Source organism: Furipterus horrens, unplaced genomic scaffold (genome assembly GCF_987537825.1).
Source record: "Furipterus horrens unplaced genomic scaffold, mFurHor1.1.pri manual_scaffold_5, whole genome shotgun sequence".
Lineage (NCBI taxonomy): Eukaryota > Metazoa > Chordata > Mammalia > Chiroptera > Furipteridae > Furipterus > Furipterus horrens.
The window spans coordinates 63258283-63274858 of NW_028327175.1; the positions used below are offsets into that span (position 1 = coordinate 63258283).

Below are 16576 nucleotides of genomic sequence, written 5' to 3' on the forward strand. Positions count from 1 at the left end.
TTATGGGGGGGGCGGGTAAAAACAATAAAAAAAGACAATAGCTTCTGCAATTTGGAAACAAAGTCACAGCATAAAAGTATAATTTGTGACAACAAAAACATAAAAGGGGAGGAGAAAAATACTGAACGGGCACAGCTGAATGGTGATAAGATGCAATCAGAAGAAGAAAGAATATTGTAGCCATGAAACTTTTTTTTGCATAACCTAATAGTAAAAATAAAAATCTGGAACTGAGATATGTAACATAAAAAAGGAAACAGAGGGAAAAATCATAGAACGCCACCAAACTAAAATAGCACACAGAAACATAAGGGAAAATAAACAATGGAGATATAAAACAACATGAAAAGAAAAGATAAAATGGTTGTAATAAGTCCTCATATATAAATAATCACCCTAAGTGTAAATGGAGTAACTCACCAATTAGAAGGCACAGAGTAGTGGAATGGATTAAAAAACAAGACTCAACTGTATGTTGCTTTTAGGAGATCCAACTCAGCTACAAAGACAAACATATCAGGAGGGACCCCAAAAAACCTCGAAATTTATTTATAAAAATTGTGTATTTATTCGTACATATCTAAACTCTAGGCACCTTCAAAGAATTTTCCATTTGATGCAATACACCTATTGAGATGTTTTTTCCACTATTCAGAACAGTTTTGAATTTGTTGATTTTGATGTCTTTCAGTGTTTCTGCTGTCTTTTGTTTCACCTTTTCCACACCAGCAAAATGTTCCCCTTTGAGGACTTTTTTATCCAGAGAAACAAGAAAAGTCACTCAGGTGAGATCAGGTAAGTAGGGAGGGTGGAGCATGGGAGTCATGCTGTTTCTGGTCAAAGACTGCTGAACACTCAACATGGTGTGGGTATGTAAGCTCATAAATGACCCCTCATGAAATGGGCAAATGCATTTTAAGTCTTTTAAAAAAATTCCCTCAAACTGAACACAGCCTCTCACAATCCCACTAGCTGGTATACTGATACAAATGGGTTCCTAGAACACTCATCTAGCAGGGGAAGTCTGTACTGCATGAGGCCCACCCTCCAGAAGATAAAAGTGAAGAGATTGAAGATGATGCTTCAAGAAAATCAAGTGTAGCTATGCTTGTATCAGATAAAATAGATTTCAAGATAAAAAAGGTAACAAAAGACAAAGATGGGACATTTTATAGTAATAAAGGGATAGTTCATCAAGAAGACATAACACTTATCAACAAATACACAGCCAACTTGGGAGCACCAAAATATATGAATCAATTACTATGTGGGGAAACTGAGAAACACACAGTTGTGGTAGGGCACCTAAATACCCCATTGTCAGCAATGGACAGACCAGCCAAAGAGAAAGTCAATGGGAAACACCATTCTTAAACGACACTTTAGAAAAAATGGACATAATATTTATAGATTTTTCATCCCAAAACAATAGAATATATATTTTTCTCAACTGCATCTGAAAAATTTTCAAGGATAGACCATATGTTGGGACACAAAACAAGTTTCAATAAATTTAAGAAGATTGTAAATCATGCCAAGCATATTTTTCGAACATAATGGTGTGAAACAGGAAATTAACTACAAGAACACTGAAAAAAGCACAAATATGTGGAGAATAAACAATATGCTACTGAACAACTGTTGAGTCAAATAAAAAATAAAAGAAGAGATTAAAAATTCATAGAGACAAAAAAATGACAATACAGTGTATCAAAATTTGGGGGATGCAGCAAAAATGGTACTAAGAGGGAAGTTTACAGGCCTACCTCAAGAAACAAGAAAAATCTCAAATATTCTAGCATTTCAACTTAAAGAACATAAGAACAAATGAAGCCCAAAGTAACTAGAAAGAAGGAAAGAATAAAAACTATAGCAGAATTAAATGAAACAGAGTACAAAAAGACAATAGAAAAACAATGAAACAAAAAGTTGGATCTTTGAAAAGATCAATAAAATTGACAAACATCTGGCTAGACTCACCAAGGAGAAAAGAGAAATGACTCAAAATCAGTAATGAAATAGAAGTTACAATAAGCATTACTGAAATACAAAGGATTATAAAATAATACTATGAAATATGCCACCAAATTTGACAATCTGGAAGATATGGATAAATTCTTAGAAATATATAACTTTCCTAGACTGAACCATGAAGAACCAGAAAACCTAAACAGACTGATCAACGGTAAGAAAATTGAAACAGCATTCAAATACCTCCCAAAACAAAAAAAGTCCAGGACCTTATGCCTTCACTGGTGAATTCTATCAAAGATTCAAAGAATATTTACTAACTATCCTTCTTCAAAAAAATTAAAGAGGGAATACTTTCTAACTCATTTTATGAGGCCATCATTACCCTGATACCAAAACCAGGTAAGGACAACACACACACAAGAAATCATAGGCCAATATCTCTGATGAACATAGATGTAAAAATCCTCAACAAAATACTAACAAATTGAATACAATAATAAATAAAAAAGATAACACGTCAGGATCAAGCAGGGTTCATTACAGGATACAAGGATGTGTCAACATGGCAAATCAATTAATGTGATATACCACATTAACAAAATAAATAAAAAATATACAATCATGTCAACAGATGGAATAAAAGCATTTGACAAGATATAATACCCATTTATGATTAATACACTCCATAAAATGGGTGAACAAGGAAAGTTATTCACCATATATGACAAACCTCAGCTAATATAATACTCAATTGTGAAAAACTGAAAGCTTTTCCTTTAAGATCAGGAATAAGATGATGCCCATTATTATTCAGCATAGTAATGGAGGTCCTAGCCAGAGCAATTAGTCAACAGAAAGAAATAAAAGGCACCCTTCAAAATGAATGAATATGACTACAATAAACTGTGCTTCTGTTCAGTAAAAGAAAGCATCAACAAAATAAAAAGGCAATCAACCCAATGGGAGAAGATATTTACAAACAGTACCTCCAACAAGGGGCTAATATCCAAAATATAATGAAGAACTCATACAACTCAAAAACAAACAGTCTAATTGAAAAATGGGCAGAGGACCTGAACAGATAGTTTCCCAAGAAGACATACTAATGGCTAACAGATATTCATATATGAAAAGATGCTCAACCTCACAGGCAGTAAGGGAAATGAGAAGCAAAACCTCAATTAGACACCACCTCACACCTGTTAGAATGGCCACTATCAATGAGATAAGAAATAACAAATATTGGAGAGGACGTTGAGAAAAGGGAAGCCTGCCACACTGCTAGTGGGAGTGCAAATTGGTGCACCCTCTATGGAAAACGGTATGGAGATTCCATAAAAAAAAAAAAAAAAAAAAGAACAGAGCTACCATATGACCCAGAAATCCCTCTTTTGGGTTTCTACCTGAAAAAATTGAAAACATTTATTCATAAAATTGTATGTTCCCTTATGCTTATTGCAGTGTTATTCAAAATAGCCAAGGTTATTGTGAATAATTTAAGTGTCCTTTAATAGACGATTGGATTAAGAAGACGTGGTACATGTATGCAATGAACTACTACTCAGCCATAAAAAAGATGAAATATTGCCATTTGTGACATGGATGGATCTTGAGAATATCATGACATGTGAAATAAGTCAGGTGGAAAAGAACAAGGACCATATGATTTCACTCATATGGCGATATAAAACAGAAAGCAACAAATGAACAAGCAAAAATAACCCTTATACAGTATTCCCTCACTTATCGCGGGTATTACATTCTATACCCCCTGCGACAGGTGAAAATCCGCGAAGTAGGAACCTTACATTTATTTTAGTATTTACATATATTTTAAGGCTTTATAAACTCTTCCCACATGCTTATAAATCATTCCCAGTCCCTTATTAACCTTTCCCACTCCCTTATTAACCTTTTCTACACTTTTATAAACACTACTTATGTTCTTCAACATATTCTACACTCTTAAACCTATGTAGCTTTAACAACATACGTATACAGTACTGCAAAATCCTGTGATATAGCAAAAACTCCGCGATAAATAATTAAATATAATATTTTTAAAAATCCCGTGATGCAGTGAGGCCGCGATAAGTGAACCGCTATATAGAGAGGGATTACTAGACACATACAATAGAATGGTGGTTACCAGTGGGGAAAGGGAGGTTGAAGAAGGTAAAGGGAGTCAAAATATGGTGATGGAAGAAAACTAGAGTCTGGGTGGTAAGCACAGAATGCAATATACAGATGTATTACAGAATTGTATTCCTGAGACTTATATAATGTTATTAACCCTAATACACTTAATTAAATTAAGAAAAAAAGAATGATATATTCACTTCTTACAAGCTGTATATCTAGATGTAAGGGCTCTGGACCTAACAGAAAAAAACTCAAGCCACAATAATCAAAGAGAAAAGAAGCCCCAAGGTCTTTGCCATTTGAGGGAGCTAACAAACCTTTCAGCGTTTACGAAAGTATTTCAGCAAGCAGACTTTGGCTCAATTTGTGTCACAGTCGGATCCTGAGTCAGAAAATGATTTCATTGATCTACTCTACTCTTCAGTCTTAATGCCTCCATTGATTAAGCAACTGAGATTATGTGGGAGGAATATCGTAACAGTAAAAATGAATGTTCTTTTGAAGTGTAATTAAAAAATGCTGTTAAAGACTTTTTGTATGTCAAAGCTATCTAAAGCCTTTCTTTAATAATAATGTGAAGGATTTTCAGCTTTAATTACTCCTCCCATGCTCACCAGGATGGATGGATGGAAAGTAATCCTCCTGGTCGTGAATGGATTTGAAATTAATGGGGTCACCTGGGATCAAACAGCACTAGTTCATGAGATATCACTGGGTACTTCGTAAGGAATTTGAGGCTCCCTGGGATTCCATGTAAGGACCTGGACACTTAGAAAGTGATCCATTGGTAAAGTCATGACCAAACATGTACTGTGGAAATAACCAGGGTTTCAGAACACAGCAGCACCGATTCACATCCCGCTTACTCTGTGGAGTTCGTTATTTATCCATTTTGATTTTCTCATTTGTAAAATGAGGACTAAATCATGTAGAATAATTTAATTGATACAGTATGGTGAAGAACAGAAAGAGACGATGTCTCTAAAAACTTAGCAGACTATCAATACATAAAAGTTGCTTAATCAATATCTGCTCCATTTTCCTGAATGAGAGAGAGGTATGGAGGCTATGGAGGGTGGAGTGAAGGAAAGAAGTGTTTTCCTTCAACCAGTGTGCTTAAAGGCAATGAGTGCTACTGGCTTTTCTGCAACTCAAGTGAGAAACTTGCTCTAAAGATGCCCAGGGAGACCTAGGATGTACCAAAGCACAGCCCTGAGAGGAAATGTGGCTGACTGGTGGTAAGGAGAACAGCACAAACGGCAGACGGATTGACAGGTGCTAATACCCACTCTGCCACTTTCTAGCTGCGTGCTTTTGGCTAAGCAATTTAACCTCTCTGCCCTATTTCCCTGGATGTAAAGTAGTGATAATGATACCTGTCTCACAGGCGTGCAGTAGAGCCCTGTCTGCTTGGCTAACCCATTTCGTTCATTCGCTGAGACTGGATTCTCCTCTCTCAAGGAAGGGCTCTTGCAGCCACATGTATTCCTCAGGAGCATGTTCCCTCGCTTGTCAGAAAGGAGGAGACCGGGGTCACCTGACTTAGGAGAACCCAGCCCATTGGCTGGGCTGACAATCAGCTTCTCCCTCCTGAGGGAGGACTAAATGGCGTGAAAGAAAGTGCTTAACATGGTGCCGGGGTGTAATGAGGAGACACTTCCTGGCATCTACTCTTCAGCACACAACATTTCAGTCCATGGTGACTGTGACTGTGACGTGGAACAGCGGCACAAGCCTCATGTGCAGCGCAGGGGGTAGTTTTCCCCAGGTTTTGCCTCCACAGCTCAAACCAAGACACACTCCTATCTTGTATCCCCATCGTGCCAGAGACGTTTCTGAATGAAGCATGTATGAAACAGTTTTCTCTGGAAAAGCCTGACAATTCTCATGCTGGAAATTTTAATGTCATGATCCGAGTAGAGGCAGAATCAAATCTTGGATTGCTTGTTTTTAACAAGTCCAACCAGGAAACAGCAGAGGTGAAATACCCTCTCTAACCGGGCCGCTATCTCACGGGCACTGCAGTCTACAGCATGAGCCTCAGGAACGGCTGTCTCCCTATCCTGTCCTGCACTGGTTCAGCTCATTAAGGGAAGCAAAAGGTACTCCGCAAAGATTCCATGTCATTTTTCTCATTAACTGGAACAGGCACCATGGTGGGAAAAAGGTAGGGGTTTCGGCTCCTGTGATCTTAAGTCTCCAAGAAAGGAAATGATCTCCTAAATAAACTATAAACACACAAAGAATTCCTTTCCTATTTTAGTATTAATCTCCACTACCAATCAATATGTTGAAGACAGAATTTTTACCCACCTACGCACTTCTCATCTTTCAGTGTTTGTTTTCTTTTCTCTTTTAACTCCTTATATACGAACTATTTCCTTTTCTCTCTTTGCTATACAAACCCGAAGGTCATTTTGATTTATATTTTTTTATAATTTTCATCCTAATTGAATTTTCTCACCTGAATATACAGATGAGATTTTGTTTTTCATGATAGAAAATTCATTTATATTCATTTATTCATAATTCATATTCTCTTTCTCTCTCTCCCCACCCCACCTCCCTGCCCCCTAAACAGAAAGTTTCAGTTTGGAATCAGCCAACAGGGTTATTAAAGCACTTCACACATTCCCTAAAGTTTTCACACAAGCGTAAAAAATTCTGCATTGTTTTGTGGATACCAATAAGGACTTAGGGCAAAATACTATTCTTCTAGTGCTGTGCACTGTGCAGTAGTCACTTAAGCACAGCAGGGCAACCCCAACAAACACCTTTCTTTCATTTAGGAGTGTGTGTGTGTGTATATATGTATAAAAATGTGTGTATGTTTTATGTAGAGAGAGACATAGATATCTAAATATCTATATCTATATCTATCTAAATTTGTAACCAGCCAAGTATAACAGTATAATCCAGGTTTCTTTTCAAAAGAAGCAACCAGTTCAAATGCACAGCTGGGTATGGCAGAAAACACAATTAGACAAATTGGATTTAAGAGTTACATAAGGTCTCAACTGAGCCACTGAATGAGAAGCTAAATGAAACATTGTGATTGCTGCCCCGGTGCCTCGAAAGAGGCAGACTATGTGGGTATGTGTGTTTTGGGCAAAGAAAAGGCAATTACTAGGAGTTATGGAGTCTAGTTGGCATTCCATGACAGTTAAACCATACAGAGTTTCACAGAGGGCTGTGCTGGCAATAAAATGTTGTCCATGGCTTAAGGGGGAGTCTATTAGAAATGTGCCTAAAAGAAAAGATTTGGCAAGTATTATTTTGGAGTTTTTTTTTTTCTTTTTTTGAAAAAGGAAAGTAGAAAAACTTATATAATATGTAATTTTTCAATAGGTTTATAAAAATTCTTAGAGAATATTACAAGGGAATAATACATATTATTTTTCCTTTAGAAGCAAACTTTTTCAGCTAAAGCAGGTATATTCTGGAGAAGATAACAAGCAAAGTCTACAGTTTCAAAGTTTTTCACTAAGAATACTTAAACCAATGACTATATATGGATTAGAAAGCTGAAACTAAATTACCACTCTTTGCTATTTGCAAATAATCTTATTTGCAAATTTGTCTCAAGGCAACTGAATGAAAAGTAGATATTCTTGTCTCTCAACAATCAGCCTGAAATAAATGGGACAAAAAAGCAATTGTCTGAGAGAGTCCTATTTTCTTAAAGAAAATATCTTGTATCAATTGACAAAAGTATCTATGAGTCCCCATGACACCAATGCTGTGGCATTCGAGGCCTGTCTCTCAGTGTGCAATTTAAAAACATATCCATGAAATCCTTGCCAACATTAATCACTTCTGTGTGTTGATGCTGTCTAACCACTAAAATCTGTTAGCAATCTCAAATTTAGTTTGTTACACTTTATTAAAAATGTTTTGAACATCTCTAATTTGGAAAGCATGTGCTAGGGCCAGTGGCAAATACAAAGATGAACAGAGTGCTCTCCCTCAAATTTATAATCTAGTGAGAGAGACAGATTTGTTGGCAACTTTGCCACATACTTGATTGTTGTGCAACAGGATTTTTCTTTTATTTTGGTGATAAAGCAAATTATTAAGAGTATATTTTGCTTGTGTTACCATTTGAAGTGTATTTTGCTAGTATTATTTAAAAGGGAAATTCTTTTGTCACAAGTGTGTCTGTTCAGCCATTATGGTGCTATTATAATAAAGTATTACATAAGCCATTAAGCTGATGAGCAAATAACTGTTTCTGCATTATTATGACAAAAAGTTCTGATGACAAATCAAATGAAGACCCTTAATGTCAAGAAAAAAAAAATCCCTCCAAAAAACAAACAAAGAAAACCATGTTATCTGATGAGCACATATAACTACCAAGGTTTCTCATGTTTGACAAAACTTTAAATTCTCGTCAACAGTGGTCTATCAAGGTATCAGGTTGCAAATGTCCTATTTGGAGAACTAATCCCCCTCCCATTTATTTATATATGAGAAAGTCTTATGAACTTGTATGCTTGCTAAGGGTATAGCGATTGAGATAATCTAAGAGGAATCAAGGCTGGTAGAACAACAAATATGATTGTTCTGTGTCTAGCTTCTGTTTCTCAGTCTAAACCTCTTTTAGAGAGAGAGAAGGTGGTCTCACAAATCCTAAAAACTTTCAAAAATTCCAGAGAAGGTAAGGGTTCTACATAACTTTCCCTAGGTTAAATGAAATCTCTTTGTCCTTGAGCAGGTCTCCTAATACACCTCTGACACAGTGAAGGATCTTTGCTGTAGTTCGGTGAATGTTTATTGAATTAAGGTATCTTATGTACTTTTCCAGGCCAACAACCATCATCATCAATCCTATCTTTGTTCTAATGACAGACCACAGAGAAATGTCTTAAATAAAATTCATTTCATTTGGTGTGATCATTAATAATTTTGTGATATTATGTTTTAATTCAGAATTCATTAAGACAAAAAACAAATGAGATATAATCATTTGGAATAACCCATTTATAATTAAAAATTGTAGCTCATACTTTGGTGTGCTCCTGAATCAAGATGAGTAATTTTAGAAATAGTGAATACTTTCTATTGTGTTAGGACCAAAGAGTTGTGAGTTTTGAACTGATAAAACTTTTCTCTGAACCTGAATATTTATGGACAGAATTTCTGGTTTGTAAAACCAAATTCAATGTTGATCTTGTCAGAGGGACTAGAAATAAGAACAAAAAAACAGACAAACAAGAAAATAGAGACTTACTGTATCACGTTGCCTGTTATCTTTCCCTGATATTATCAAGAAGTAGTTCCATGTCAATAGTAACAACAAAACCAGTGGTATCATGTAGAGCTCAAAGTTCCAGACCACAAAGAGAAAGAGCTGGAGGAGAGGAGAGAAAAAAAGATGAGTTAACTCTAAATTTCATTAAATGGACTCTTTTATCCATACTCCACTTCAAAAAACACAAAACTAAATGCTTCATAACCAAAAGATTTATCTTGAAAATAAAGCCTTGAAACTTGTTAGGCATTTTTATAAGAGCACAAGTAAGAGTTTTATTTTGTTTAATTTCCTTGAAGGAAAAACTGAAATCATTGCACTGTCAATGTGGCAATTTTAATTTTTCTCCTTTAGTGAACAAAATACTTTTTTAAAAAAAGGCAGCAAAATGAGCTTCAATACATTGTCAGAAATAGCCAGTCTATCTGCCTTAATATTAAAGAATGAATCACTATTTGATATCAGGGACTTCTTTTAAAAAATCTCACTTGTGATAACACAATGTAACAAGCATAATAGACAGATGAAAATGCCAACTCTACACAAGAAAGCCTCAAAGATTTAATATTACAAATAAAAGCACTGCTACCAGCAAGTGTATAGAATAAGATTGGCTTAACATTCAGCATTACCATAGAAATCCAAAAGCTATGTCAAAAAAAAAATTTTGCCAAAGAAAATTTTAAATGTCTATTTCTATTATCTTTTAAAACTACCTACTTCTCTAAATATATAAATGATTTTTTAAAGTGTGAGGAAAACATTAGATTAAGCACTCACCCACGTGGGCAGAAGGAGCCATTCTAAGAGCATCTGCATTGTAAATAACTAGCATTGGATATAAAGTGTGACTCTCCCACATCCCCCACCAGACTCTTCTAATCCTGGACAGATCATTGAAATTTTCTGGGCCTATGGCAGCTGCTGCTAAATTAAGATCATGTTAAGTCAAATGATAGTTAAGAGCTAGATTCTACTCCTGATGCTCACTAGCCCTATAACCTTTTCGCACCACACATATTTTCCCTTCAGTTTCTTCCTCTGTAAAATGGGAGTGATACAAGTGTCTACCCAAGAGGTTGTGAGAGTGAATTAGCTGAAACAGCTTAAGGATTTAAACACTACTTAGTATCCAGTAAATACTCAAAACATATCATTGTGTAAATGATATCAATACTACCTTACAAACTTCAGAAAGTTAATTATTGACTAAGGTCTTCAGGTAATGCATATTTTAATAGTGAAAACTAGGAAGTCATCTGCCTGCTAGGATTTAACTGAACCATAGTAAAATGGGAACTTGAGCCAGATGGTAACACAAACACCTTGCATTTGATAGGCCAGAAGAGTTAGGCACTTCACTCTAAGTCGCTAGTGTCAGAACAACAGCACCTGGCATTTGAAGCCTTCTTAATAAACCTCAGCCAAGTCCACACCCTATTCAAATGGCAGGGAAAATAAAACTGTGTGAAGTGGTTCTGAGCCTTAGAAAGTCATTCTGTCTCACTGTTTTAATTTCTAAACAGAGGTCTATAGATCTAATCACCTTTAATATCATTTCTCTCATATTTAAAGTCACATTATTATATTACTGTACCATTAGGATTTTTAAAAATATAACATTAAATTTTGAGAATTGCGTATTTTACTGAATTATTATATATTTATAATCCAGATAGGCACCAAAAGCATAAATAATGGTTTAGTAACCCAAGAAATGAATTTTGGACAGAATTACATGGTAACTATAGATTCAAGTTCCTGGGGGGTGGGGGCGGGAATATCAATATGTCAGTGCATCAAACATGAGCCATATCTTTTCTTTCACCAGAAAGGTGAAAAAATTTACATAAAAGGAAATATTTCCCTTTAATTAAAAATATATATACATAAATTATAATTGATGACTATGATTATTATATTAAAATGTACTTTTAAAAGATAATTCTTTAGGAAGTAAATTAAGGCAAATTTGGCAGACATCAACACACAAAGAGGGAAAATTATTTCTGGCAAGAATCCATACTAATTCTTTACACATTGATCTGTAAAATTTAAGTAATCACTTGAATATAAGCTCTGATGAGTAAGGACTTTTTCTTTTTGTTCACAATTCTATCCCTAGAGCCTAGAACAATGTTTGAGGCACAATGGGTGTTCAATAAATACATACTTTCTGAATTAATGAGTAAATGGATACTGAGTTTCCAAATCATTTAACATAAGTCTTCTTAATTATTTGTATTAGTAAATGTACTACAGAGCCACTGTATAAAACCAAGTGACTTCAGGGAAATGTATACAAAATTACAACTTGGGATGCCACTAACAAATTTCTCTATGAAGCACATAAGGCAGAAGTGCCTTTACTTCTAGAAAGATTCTCTTTCCATCCTTTCAATGTAGTCATGAACTGTCTTGTGTATTATGGTTTGACCACAGTCTTACCTATTCATTGTTTTTGCTGAGGACATTCGCTAGACTCAGTGTGTTCTGGCCTCATGTGATTCCATTGCTAAATATATCAATTGTAATTATTTTTAACCTGTTGAGCATGTATATATTCCCCCTTGTGGTGTTTACATATTGGTATGAGTAGTGGGCTAGATGTTGCATAGAATAAACTTTCTAGATGATAATCCTATAAGTAATCAAGACATTAGTCATGTCTGTTTCTTCTCTAGGTTCAACATCACTAGTTGCTTCAAGCACCAGTTACAAGGTATGGTTTCTGGTATTCTATATGACAGACATCCTCTTTTCACCACATACAAATCAATACTTCAATAGCTTTCTTAAAGTATAGCACTTAGAACTGACAACACTTCTCATGAACACTTATGGTTATTGGTATGCCCTCACAACATTAGTACCAGAACTCAGGATGGAGGAAAATATAAAAGAGAGACAAAGGAAGAAACTGCATTAGTTTGGTGGGTTCTGGCAGTGCAAAAATAGTCCCTTTTCCTGTTGTGTATTAAGAATCTAATTTTTGCGTAACTAAGCAAGGAACCCATGATGTTGGAAATCTTTTCTTTTAGAGTATATATTATTGAAAACTATAAGACATTGAAGAAAAAATTGAACAAGATACAAATAAATGGAAGAATATATTTTGCTCAAGGATTGGAAAGATTAGTATTGTTAAAATGTCTTTATTACCTAAGTTAATATACAGATCTGATGCAACCCCTATTAAAACATGAATGGCATTCTTCTCAGAATTAAACCACTAATCCTAACATTTATATGAAACCACAAAAGACCCCAAAGAGCCAAAAAAAAATCTTGAGAAACAACAGAGTGGGAGATATCATGCAACCTGACATCAAACTATACTAAAAAACCCCAATAACCAAAACTATGGTATTGGAGAAAAAAAAAAAAAAAACAGATACATAGATCAATGGAATAGAACAGCAAGCCCAGAAATAAATCCCCACTGACTTGGTCAATTAATCTATGACAAAGGAGGGGAGGAAACACAATGAAGTAAAGACAGTCTTTCCTTAAGTAATGGTGGGAAAACTGAACAGATACATGCAAAAAAATGAAATTGGACTACTTTTCTGCCTCATAAACAAAAATAAACTAAACAAAATAAAGATTTAAATTTTTTATCTAAACCTATAGAACCCTTAGAAAAAAACATAAGCAGTAAACTCTGACACTAGCAGTATCTTTTTTGATATATTGCTTCAAGCCAGGAAAACAAAAGAAAAACAAATGAGACTACATCAAAATAAAAAGTTTTCCATTGAAGGAAACCTCAACAAAACGAGAAGACAACCTACTAAATGGGAGAAGACATTCACCAATGATACATCTGATAAGTGGTTAATATTCAAAATATTAAAAAAAAATTCATAAAACACCAAACAAATAATACAATTTAAAAAAATGGAAAGAGGACCTAAATAGACATTTCTCCCAAGAGGACATACAGATGACCCACAGATGTATGAAAAGATGCTCAACATCACTATCATGATGGAAATGCAAATGCAAATCACAATAAGATGTCACCTCACACAAGCCAGAATGGCTATTACTAATAAACCACTAAACAACAGTGTTGGTGAAGAAGTAGAGAAAAGGAACTCCTTGTACACTGTTGGTAAGATTGTATATCAGTACAGCTATGATGAAATACAATATGGAAAGTCTTCAAAAAATTAAAAATTCTGGGTATATATTGAAAGAAAACAAAAACATTAACTTGAGAAGATATATACCCCATCGACTTTTGTTGCACCATCAATAGTAATAGCCAAGATATGAAAGCAACCTGAATGTCCACCAGTAGATGAATGGATAAAGAAGATGTCACACACACACACACATACACACACACACACACAGTGGAATATTATCCAGCAATATAAAGAATGAAATCTAGTCATCTGGACCTAGATGGTATTAAGCTAAGTAAAATAAAGTCAGACAAAGACAAATACAGTATGACATCACTTATATGTGGAGTCTAAAGAAGCAAAATAAATGAATAAACAAGAGAGAAGTAGACCCATGGATGTAGAGAATAAGCTTACGGTTGCAAAGGGGAAGTGATAAGGGGATGAGAACAAAATAATGAAGCAATAAATAAATAAATAAATATGTAAATGAGATCTTTGAATAAATTCTAAATACAAAAGCATTTATATTTTTCTTTCTGAATGTCAAACTGCAGATTTCAAAAGTTCATGTGTTAGCAATAAAATGTATTTATTGAACACTTACTATGTGCTATGTAATACTGGGTATCCAAATTAAGATATGACACGGTCTCTGGACTCAGGTTGCTAAGAATCCTTAAGAAAAAAAGCAATTGTTCACTACAGTATTAGTGATGTTTCTAACACTTGGTAGCGGGCAGTGTGGTGGTGAGGGGATCTTCTAGTCAAGGGAGTCTTTAGAGGAAGAAGGGCATCATTTAGCTCATTCTCTTCACACTGAGCTTCACTTCTGCCTGGGGCCCACCTGCACTAATATTGATCCTCTTTCCTACAAAAAGCCAAGATAATTCAAGGCTGGGTCTTAGGTGTCTTATAAGGACAGCAGGAGAAAGAAAGCAGCTCAGAGAAACTCCAGAAAGACCAATACTGAGTAGGATCTATCCTTGTTCTTGACCACAGTTTTTCATAGATGGGGAGAGGCATATAATGGGCTAAAATGAGGTAAAAAAAAAAATCAAGGAATCAAAAATTCAGTGATACATCCTCCACAGAATAAAAATATAAACCATAAAATGTCTAGCATTTTATCCCAACCAAATACTTCCTAAACACCTGCCTGTGAGGGACATGGAAAGAGGACTCGATGATTCTGGAATTTCTTAATGTTAGATTAGGTAATAAGGACTCTCGCACATTTGTACAGTATTTAATTTCCTTTGCTTCCATCACCATGGCATTCTTTTCTTGTATTTCCTCTCTGTTTCTATCATAGTCTCTCCACCTTTCCCCATTTCTCCCAATGCTTTTATAATGAATAAACTTGGACTATGTTTTACTTTAGTGAAATCCATGCCCCCATTCCAAACAAAATATCTAGCCCTACACTAGTTATCCTTGCTCTTTAGAGACTAAAACTGTTCCAAAAATTTGGTGATTTTCTTTTTGAAATCAATAGCTGTTATAACTTACAATTAGAATTCTATAGTGTATAATCTTCACGAGACATTAGTCAAATGATAATAAGTACATATAACCTTCTTTATTAGAAAAAGGCTATTGAGAGCTCATTATTCTGGATGTCGGAAGCTCTCTTGTCAATCTTCCTAGGACTGCCAGCCATGACCACAGGACCCCTGAAGAAGCTGCTGCAGTGTGGTACAGTGCAAAGACCGTGGTGTTTGAATCAGGAGCATGTTTGCATCCAAGCTCTTTGGGCACTAGTTATGTGAACTTGGGCAAGTGACTAGATTTCTCTTAGTTTATTATCTGAAAAATGGGATTTATAGTATTTACTTTGCAGATTTGAGAAGGAAATTAGCCTAGTGCCTGACACCTATAATACATTCTTTGAGCAGTAGCTGGCTCATACTACATATAATATTTTGGGCCCATTTTGCAACCCATCACTTTTCTTATATCTCCCTGGAATCTATAGATAATGGTGGTCTTAATCATAAGAGCTATGTTAAAGAAGCCATGCCAACTACAGGAGGAAAACACTATGAGTGCCATTTTCAGTATTTTTATATTTAGCTTATGGGGTTGTAGTGATTGCATGCACGAATGACCCCATTTATGTCTCCCTGCATACATGCCTTTTGGAATACCCACCCATAATGACACTGGGATTGGGCAAATGGCTTGTTTGAGCCATGGGAAGAGTAGCAAATATGATGAACACAGAGACTTAAAAAGCACTTGCTCACTGGGCTTTGCCCTCTGTACTCTTAGAACCCTGAGCCACCACATCAATAAGCCCACGCCTTTCTGAGGCACGATAGGAGGCGTGTGGCATAGCTGCCTCCATCCCCTCAGCTGAAAGCCAGACAGCATCCAGCAGCAAAGCTGCCTAACTGACCAGAAGCTGACTAGAGATACATGAATGAATCCTTTGGGGAACAGAAGAAGTATCCCACTGAGCTTGGTCCAAATTGTTGACCCAAAGAATCATCGCTACAAAAATGGTCATTACTTTAAGCTACTAATTATGGAGTGGGTTTTTAATAATGTGAAAGCTAAGTGGTACATAACAATATTTCTACAATGGGTATGGACCAGACGACTGCAAAAAGTGGTTTTAATTTTATTTCTGCTATTTGACCGTCATAGGACCTTGGGCAAGTCAGTTACCCTCTTTCATTTAAGTATATTATCTAGAGAATGGAGATGGTAATACCTACTTACTTCACAAGTTGACTGTAGTTAACAAGTGATGTAATATATGTGAAAATGTTTTATCACAAAGTACTACCAATTTAAAGTCTTTCATATTTAAAATTATTTCTGTTAAATTACAGAGACTTTATAAACTAATACTACAATGTAATTCAGTATAATAATTGTTCTTTGAGCAATTAAAGAGAATGGGTAGTGTTCCTGAGAGGAATTTGTGTGTGGTAGGGGAAGAAGGGATTTGTTGGAAGAAAGCTATAAATATTAAACATAGGGGTTGCAGTTAAAATTTTTACTACTAATAAGAAAGCCCAAATCTTTACAGAAAATTATTATTTGTAAGTGGCATTAGCATGCA

At 35.3% G+C, this 16576-nt stretch overlaps 1 protein-coding gene across 3 annotated transcripts in view; it reads right to left on the reverse strand.

Moving 5' to 3' along the window:
• The window catches only part of MCTP1 (multiple C2 and transmembrane domain containing 1), a 473957-nt gene that overhangs the window by 84322 nt on the left and 373059 nt on the right, over positions 1–16576 (reverse strand). For all 3 annotated transcript variants that reach the window (XM_090276498.1, XM_090276497.1, XM_090276499.1), the window contains one exon: positions 9350–9469. In XM_090276498.1, the coding sequence (XP_090132624.1) occupies positions 9350–9469 (120 nt within the window). The remainder of the gene's footprint in view (positions 1–9349; positions 9470–16576) is intronic.